Source organism: Vicia villosa, linkage group LG1, assembly GCF_029867415.1.
Source record: "Vicia villosa cultivar HV-30 ecotype Madison, WI linkage group LG1, Vvil1.0, whole genome shotgun sequence".
Taxonomy (NCBI): Eukaryota; Viridiplantae; Streptophyta; class Magnoliopsida; order Fabales; family Fabaceae; genus Vicia; species Vicia villosa.
Window position 1 is genome coordinate 208,103,139 of NC_081180.1, and position 9,550 is coordinate 208,112,688.

General features: G+C 32.5%; 1 protein-coding gene across 1 annotated transcript; it reads left to right on the forward strand.

Annotated features, from left to right (window-relative positions):
- Window positions 1-6,817: 6,817 nt before the first annotated feature.
- LOC131644823 (GDSL esterase/lipase At1g29670-like) lies at window positions 6,818-8,918 on the forward strand. The gene is made up of 5 exons (XM_058915418.1): window positions 6,818-7,113; window positions 7,190-7,314; window positions 7,434-7,679; window positions 7,825-8,068; window positions 8,393-8,918. The coding sequence occupies exons 1-5, from the start codon at window positions 6,864-6,866 to the stop codon at window positions 8,665-8,667; spliced, it is 1,140 nt and encodes a 379-aa protein (XP_058771401.1). The 5' UTR covers window positions 6,818-6,863; the 3' UTR covers window positions 8,668-8,918.
- Window positions 8,919-9,550: the final 632 nt, after the last annotated feature.

Below are 9,550 nucleotides of genomic sequence, written 5' to 3' on the forward strand. Positions count from 1 at the left end.
CCTCTCAAGTCAGACCTCTTCTTTGATGTTGTTATCAACTTTCACCCAAAGACAGAAGACTTTCTTGAGTTATGGGAAGAGGTTAAGAATGATATTCTTAACTTCTATGTTAAGAGAAAGCCCCGTTTGCAACAGTAGCTCTCTGTCTGTGAACTGTCCCTCTCTTCCTCTTTGGTCTCTGGGATCTCTCCTACAGTGGAGGTTCTAGTCTGGAAGACAAGAAGACCACCGGGATTCTTGATGGGTTGACACAGAATGTGTCTTGCTAGGGTTTTGTTTTTAATTTTTGTAGTCATTTCCTCTTGGAATGACTTTTTATGTATTTGCTAGGAATGTTTCTCATCTTGTTAAACATAGGAACCTTTTGTAATATCTTTTGATTATCAATGAAAAGTTTCTTTGGTTTTACATTCCAGTGATTTTATTTGTCGTTTTATTCATCTGAATCTTTTGAAACATTCTTTTTGATGTTATGACAAAAAGGGGGAGAAGATAAATGATAAATGATTTGATTAATCTATCAGTTGCTGGGTAAAGCTCCCACACATTTACTAACAAGAACTGCAAGTTCTATATGGTTGAAGTGTTTCGCAGGTATAAAGAAGTGAAGAGAATCTTCAAAGCAAACACAAGAAGCAAACTCATGGAAACTGAAGCAAGCTGAGTGCTGTCAAGCTTCAGAAATCAGAAGCAAGAAAGAAGAATCAGAAGCACTGATAATAGAATTTGATCCATATTTGTCTATTTGCTCTGACAAAATTCTATTTGCTCTGATACATTATTTTAGCCTATATGGCTCTGATACATATAATGTGTTCTAATATACATTTTATGTTCTGACTCGTTCATGCTGACTTTTGTCGTTTAGTTTTTGTTCTGATACAAATCTAGCATGAAGTGAGGTTGGTAGAAATTCAAAGCTCTGAAGCTATCCGAGGGAAGCAGAAATCAGAAGTTGTGAAGGTTCTAAAGATCCAGAAAACTCAAGTTCTGAAGCTGTCCTAAATGGAAGCAGAAATCAGAAGCTGTGAATGTTCTGAAGATCAAAGAAATTCAAGTTCTGGAGCTGTCCTAAATGGAAGCAGAAATCAGAAGCTGTGAATGTTCTGAAGATCAAAGAAATTCAAGTTCTGAAGCTGTCCTAGATGGAAGCAGGAATCAGAAGCTGTGAGTGTTCTAAGGATCTAAAGAAATTCTAGTTCTGAAGCTGTCCAATGGAAGCAGAAGTCAGAAGCTATGAATTCTCTAAAGACAGAAGCTTATGTGATCGTCTCTACCGAAATAATCAGGGAAGTCTTTTATTAAAGTTCTTCGAGTATTTATTTCAGGGGGAGATTATTTATCTCAGGGGGAGATTGTTAATCTCAGGGGGAGACATATTCATATGCTTATGCTATAGCTGTGTAATTTGTCTTTTGCCGTCTGCTCTTTCTGATCGCAAATTCATATCATTTATATATGTTTTTGTCATCATCAAAAAGGGGGAGATTGTTAGAACAAGATTTGTTCTGATCAATTATCTTAGTTTTGATGATAACAATAATATGAATTTTGCTTAAGATAATATGGTACTCTAATCCAATGCAATTTCCTTTTCAGGAAATATATAAAGAGTATGCATAATTCAGCGCTCAGAAGCTTTGTCTCAAAGGGTTCAGCATGCAACATCAGAACATGGTCTGGCAAGACATCAGAAGATGGTCGAAGCAGAATCAGAACATGGGTCTATGGAAGCATCAGAAGAACATGAGATCAGAAGCACTGAAGTTCTGATGGTATCACGCTCAGAAGCACTTCAAGGTCAGAAGATCAGAAGATGCTTTGCACCAAGCTGTTTGACTCTGATGATATTCAAACGTTGTATTCACAAACATCAGATCAGAAGGAAGTACAAGTGGCAAGCTACGCTGACTGACAAAAGGAACGTTAAAAGCTATTATAGGCAACGTCAGTAGACACAGCGTGAACAAGGCTCGAGGTAGTTGACAAAAGCGTATAACATTAAATGCGATGCTGTACGGAACACGCAAAGCATTAAATGCACTCAACGGTCATCTTCTCCAACGCCTATAAATATGAAGTTCTGATGAGAAGCAAGGTTAATGATTCTAACGATTCTGCACAAAACAACTCCTATTAACTTGCTGAAACTCTGTTCTACTCAAAGCTCAGAATCTTCATCTTCATCAAAGCTCACTACATTGCTGTTGTAATATATTAGTGAGATTAAGCTTAAACGTTAAGAGAAATATCACAGTTTGTGATTATAGCTTTTAAGAAGCAATTGTAATACTCTTAGAATTGATTACATTAAGTTGTAAGGAACTAGAGTGATCGTGTGGATCAGAATACTCTAGGAAGTCTTAGAGGTTATCTAAGCAGGTTGTAACTAGAGTGATCGTGTGGATCAGAATACTCTAGAAAGTCTTAGAGGGTATCTAAGCAGTTGTTCCTGGAGTGATCAGTGTGTGATCAGAAGACTCTGGAAGACTTAGTTGCTGACTAAGTGGAAAACCATTGTAATCCGTGCGATTAGTGGATTAAATCCTCAGTTGAGGTAAATCATCTCTGCGGGGGTGGACTGGAGTAGTTTAGTTAACAACGAACCAGGATAAAAATAACTGTGCAATTTATTTTTATCTGTCAAGTTTTTAAAGCTACACTTATTCAAACCCCCCCCCCCCCTTTCTAAGTGTTTTTCTATCCTTCAGAATGATCTCTTACCTCCGACTTTTCTATTGACTCTCTTCCAACCACCATTAACCTCTTGGAAACGCACCATAATGATGTAAAAAGAGAAACCAGAAAAAAAAGTTAATGGAAAAAGTTAGAGAGAGGGGGGAGCTTCTCTCTCATCTTTCTACTTAATCCCTAGTCCTTCATTGTAATGTTATGGTCTTTGATAGATTTGACTTTGTTTGTGTTCATTTTAATTTTATTTTCTTCATAATTGAAAAATTGTTTAATATGACAATACCAAATTTTTTTTATAAGAAAACTAGTAAAGTAAGAGACCCGTGCTATCGCACGGGTCCCATCTCAATTCACATCTTATGTTTACCCAACTATCATTTGCAAAGTTTGAATTCATTCTCCAATTGATTAACATTGACATAGTTACAAATATATAATAACAATATCCACTAACTTTTAAGTATTGACAGCAAGAGGAATATTTATAAGATGGACATTAAAATGAATAGTCTAACGCTGATATCTCATATCTACCCTTGAATCTAGATGAGTAGTTGAATCCAAATGATGTAATTTTAAAACTACATATTTGAATAAAATCATTTTCGCAATTCAAATAACATTATTTTTTAGATATTATTTATTTTTTTCAAACCTAAAATTTATACCAGCTTCCCGTCAATTAGCAGTTTAAAATCCTTTTTCTTATATTATATTATATTTACAGTACCCTTTGTCTTTAGAAACATGAATCTTTAGAGCTTCCAGTCTTCATAGTCTTCAAAATTTAGTCTTCAACACTTGGTGTTTAGATTGGTTTCTTTAGATTTCGTATCAGGGTCACAACTTTAGAGTCTTCTAAAGTGGTTTGCTACTGTTCATTAGAACTTATGTAGCTCAGAAGCGGAACTTGGTATCTTCTGATGTTTTGGCCACGCCTTTCATCAAATTCAGAACCTGTTTGTTAAAAACTCAAAGTAGTAAACATTAGAGTACCAAAATTGTTCATGCAAACATACTCATCTTTATCATCAAAGCTTAGAGATATATTGCAAAATAAAATATTGTTCTAACAGTTGTTGTCTTCTTCCTGACAATGACTATGACGTTGGTGTTGGGTTGTTTCTTTGATTAATGGAAAAAAGGATACTTACTATTTATATATATATATATATATATATATATATATATATATATATATATATATATATATATATATATATATATATATATATATATATATATATATATATATATATATATATATATATATATATATACCACGAAGCGCCATTGTGTAACAATGATTTACAAAAGAACTTTGGAGATATCATTATTATTATTTATTGAAATATAAATAAAAATGAAAAGACGCGCATTTACGTAAAAGGAATAAACTATTTGAGGGAGTTGAGGTTAGAACCCAGAAAAGTTTGATTGCATCACCACACGGTTATGGAAGTAACCTTAATTGTACATTTAAATTTTTTAGTTAAAAAATAAATAAATAAATGTTATTGCATGAGTTTAAAAGTGTCATCATAGTTTTGGGAAGAACCGTGGTGACTTTGGCGTTATTCCATCAAATAGAACTTTTATGATCGTTCTTAGGTTTCAAGCGCTTCATATGTTTCATTTAGGTTAGATTTTCAATATTCGGTATTCTTTTTTATAATGGATGTCACTTAAATTTTACACACATCACTAATGGCAGCGTCTTGAGTATTGATAACCATTAAATGGACGACAAAGATTTGTTAATACTGATGTATATGGTAAAGAAAAAAATGCTTAACTATCACCTGAGTCATGACAAATCACCAAGGTGAATGCATATTTTATTTTATTTTTATCACATTATTTTCATAGAATCTTCGATGATATTAAGATTTATAGGCTAGTGATCTCATGCAAGATGCTAGAGATCTATTTCCAAGGCCAATGATAATTTTTATTTTCTGCATTATAATCCATCCTAGAGATAAATTGTAGCAATGGTAAATATTTCCTCTCTTTAGGGAGGCTTCATATTATTAAGGATTAAGGTAAAATCTATTTAACGAGTTTTTTATAGTAAAATATTATTGTTATTATCCCATAAGTTTAAATTTAAAATCGAGGTAAATTATCATCTCCTTTAAACTATCACCTCGGTTTTTTATTAAAATCAAGGTGAATAATTCGTTTTTTAAATATTACGTTATTTTTACAGAATATTAAGATAAATTTGTTACAATGATTATTTTCAAAGGTTAAACTCCCTTCTTTGGGTAAGTTGAAGCTCCCTTCTCTATTTAAGTTCCACTTCTAAAAGAATGTTGCTTGAATGTTAGAATTTTGCATTCAAATTCACCTTTTTTAACACTCTTTTGTTTGAAAGAGAGGAGTACACAAGAAATGTCATACTATTTCTTTGGTTGAAAATGTACAACAAATTTTTGAAGCAAGATTGATTCTCAGCACTTGTAATCTATCAAATGAGCAAAAATACAACATCAACACCATTATGTGAGATAGATTGCAATGGCGTAATTTTTTTTCTAGATAGAAGAACATTGATGATTTTTCTGTCTTAAAATCTATCCCAAAGAATGACGCATGAGGGGTTGGGGCGACTTCATATAAGTAAGGATTAGGTTTAAATCTGTTTGGCGAGTGCTTTTATAGTGAAATCTGAATATTTGATCCCTCAGTTATTTCGAAAAACCGAAGGGTTAGTTCATTTAGTTTACACTTATGAACAAGTAAAAACATAAATTGCAAAAGTTGGGATTCGAAGCATGTCCAGATTTATTTTTTCCCTCGGTTTTTAATTTTTATACTAAAATTAAGCATCGCCTGCCTAGGCATAATACCTAGTTTTTTTCCTAGCTGAGGTGGAAGCTTCGTCATGAAATCTTTTATTTATAGGTAGTGGCTATAGCAAGAGCAATAAGTGGTTGTGCAGTATATTATAGGTAATGCATCAAATTTGAAACAATTCTTGGTGATGGAGAATAAACAGAGAAAAATAAACAAGAAGATCACTAAATTAAGGGAAGTTTGTAACCCCCACAACGTAACACGTTTTTTGTAGTCAAACGGGATGTGGACTTTAAGTGATGTGGCGTGCCATGTTAGCGTCTGTAAGTGGAAGTAGATGGCAAAGATCAAAAATATAGATGAAAACATTTAAGAGAACAATTATTCTAAGGAAATTTTTATAAAATTTAAAATTAAATGATAAAATATTTCTTAGGATCACAAACATATTTAACCTAATTGACATCCAATACAATATAAAAGTATTTTTTTAGTTTTTAAAATCGAAATTTAAATAATAAAGATAATTTAAAATTGACTAAAAAATAAAATAAAAAATGATAATTGCATTAATAATTAGATTAAAAACTTTTCTGATATTAAAAAAAATGGTTAATACCTATTTTCACGCCTGACATATGGGGATGGTTTGAAAAATCCACCTGTCAAATAAAAAAGTTGCAAGAATTCCCCTAACATTTGAAGATTCACTCGTTTTAAACCTTGTAAAAAATTTATTTTTAAAACCAACCTTGCCAATGGAAGATTCAGTCATTTTAAACCCCGAAATTTTTTTTTATAGTAAAATCAACCTTGCCTGTCATATTTCAGAGGGTTTAAAATGACATAATCTACAAGATTATAGGATTTAAAATGACTTAATCTTCAAAATAGGTTTTAAAAACAAAAATTTTACAAGGTTTAAAACGAAAGAATCTTCCAATATTAGAAAAATTCTTACAACTTTTTTTTGGCAGCAGAATTTTTCAAACAAACCCCATATGACAAGAGTTTTTCAAACAAACCCCATATGACAGGACCCCATATGACAGGAGTGAAATAGGTATTAACCTAAATAAAAATACGAAAAGTACTATAATCATTGAATGAGAAAGACATAATGGTCGGTCAATTTATAAAAGGTGCGGTACAATAATAGAAAAATGATGACGTTAGACATTACATGTCACACACGCCACATAAGAACAAAAATAGTATATCCACGTGTTTTTAACGAGGTACTTTTGCAACCAAAAAATATCTTTAAATTATTGATGAATAGTGTGTAAAGTAAATATAATGTTTAAGTATTTATGTAATTTTATTATTTCCTAGATTCAGTAACTTCATTAGATTTTTTCTTTGAAATGGAATCTATGTTCAAGACATGGTTAGTGATGTTTATTCTTATCTTGTCTACGAGCTATTTGCATTATTGTGTCAATGGGAAATCCCAAGTTCCTTGTGTTTTTATCTTTGGAGACTCTTTATCTGATAGTGGTAACAACAACAATATTCCTACTTCTCCAAAATCTAATTACAAACCTTATGGTATCGACTTTCCGATCGGCCCAACCGGAAGATTTACCAACGGTCGAACTTCAATAGACATAATAAGTAACATTCTTCCAACATAACTTTATTACGAAACTTTTTCAGCTCAAACTAATGAAATTTTTTTCAATGATTGCAGCTCAACTTTTAGGATTTGAGAAATTTATTCCACCGTTTGCAAACACTAGTGGTTCAGACATACTCAAAGGTGTCAACTATGCATCTGGCGGAGCTGGAATTCGCAACGAGACAAGCATGGCTATGGTATGCTATACATCAAAAAGGCTAATAATTTCTTTGATTATTCAAGCTGTTCTTCAATTGGTTTTTGATAGATGACCACATGATTTATGTGATATTACATTATGTCCATGTGTATATAGGGTTTTGTTATCAGCTTGGGATTACAGTTAACAAATCACAGAGCTATAGTTTCTCAAATTGCTAGCAGACTTGGAAGTATTGACAAAGCTCAACAACACCTCAACAAATGCTTGTATTATGTGAATATTGGAAGTAATGATTACATAAACAATTACTTTCTTCCCCAACTCTATTCAACTAGCCACATTTATACTCCTCAGCAGTATGCAGAAGCTCTAATTCAAGAGTTATCTTTGAATTTACAGGTACATTCCACCTCAATATCTCTTTGCTTCAATTTTTTCATAAATTCATTTAAATAATAATAATAATAATATGATGGTGGTTTATAATAACATCTAATATGTATTACATATAATATGATGGTGGTTTATAATAACGCCATAACAGGTTCTACATGACATTGGAGCAAGGAAATATGTGTTAGTTGGGTTGGGCCTCTTGGGCTGCACTCCAAATGCCATCTTGAATCATGGAACAAATGGGGTTTGTGTTGACGAGGAGAACGCTCCTCCATTCATTTTCAATGGCGAGCTTAAATCTCTAGTGGACCATCTCAATAATAAGTTCTCTGCCGATTCAAAATTTATCTTCATAAACAGTACATTCGAATCAGATGGCCAGAATTCGGGCGGTAATATCTTTACTTTACTTCTAAAAATTTGGTACATATGTACTGGTTTAGTGACTGATATATTTTAGTTTCGGTAGTCAACAACAATTTGATGGATCGATTACTAGTTCAGTATCTATTCCATTCGCTAAGTGAGTTTGTGAGTGATATGTAAGAAAGTCACTAAAGTTAGTGATCGATTTGACATTTCCAATCGCTAAATTGCCCGCTGAATTAGTCATTATATAGCAATTTTTCGTACACACTATTATTTAAAACAATTTATTGTATTTGATTGAGGATATAGAATATATATAACCATGCAACATTTTCCATGGATTTCAGGTTTTGTTGTTTCAAATGCTCCTTGTTGTCCATTAAGGTTGACTGGAGGGTGTATTCCCGATGAAAGACCATGCAATAAAAGGAATGAATATGTGTTTTGGGATGAGTTCCATCCCACTGAGGCTTGGAACCTACTCACTGCAAGAAGGTCTTATAATTCACTTAATTCAGGCTTCACTTTTCCATTGGATATCAAGCAGCTTGTTGAACTAGAAGTTAAGATGGAATTGGAATCCACAAATGCGACCGCATCAAAGCTTAGTGCCTCTAGTTAAACAAGCTCGATTTATTAGTATGCATTCATTATTTTTCCTACATGCATTTGAAACAATCTTTTCATATTATAGCATTATTGTAAACTATATTAAATTCAGCTTAGTGTAATTGGCTTCGCCGCCTTAATCTTGTTCCGCTGTGTGTTCAATAAGCCTATTGATAACTTTAGCATTTATATGATTATATCTTCAAGCAAATGCTGGTGGGGAGTTTTGGGAAGTGCCAGGAGCAACAACAAACCAATAATCTAGATTCCTTAATCCAATATAAACCAATTGACAAAAGGTTATAAATTGTTCTTGTCATTGTCAAATGTTCATATAAGTATGGAAAAGAGTCAGATTTATCATTTCTGTCTTTCTAATAGTATGAAGTGGTCGCCTTCCAAGTAAATATGAATTTTCCATTTGGAAGCAGTTGAGTTTCATCCCTATTCCTTCGTCATATTCAAGTTAGACAATTTTTTCATAATAACTTAATTAAGGGCTTATTTTATAAGTATTTCTCATATATGTGTTAATAATAATTCATGTACAATCCTCTCCATTCACAATCCTCTCCAGTCCTTGAACTAGTTGGGTCTTGGTTTATCCTTATGGGCCATAAGAGATTCAAATTTCTATGTGAAATAATTGGTCTATGCTTTATGAGGCCCTAAAAGATTCAAATTGCTATAAGAAAGTTTTATATCATTAAGACCTCTAAGAAAATGTATGTTAGTAACGTATTTTTGTTAACGTGTCGTGGTGTTTCTTGTGACTATAGTTTATGGTGACAAATAGCTGTCTACTCTTTATGGGGCCATATGGGAAAGAAAAATGTTATAATAGTTGAGTACATTTGCCATTGTGGATTGTAGTTAAAAAAAATACATCATATTGA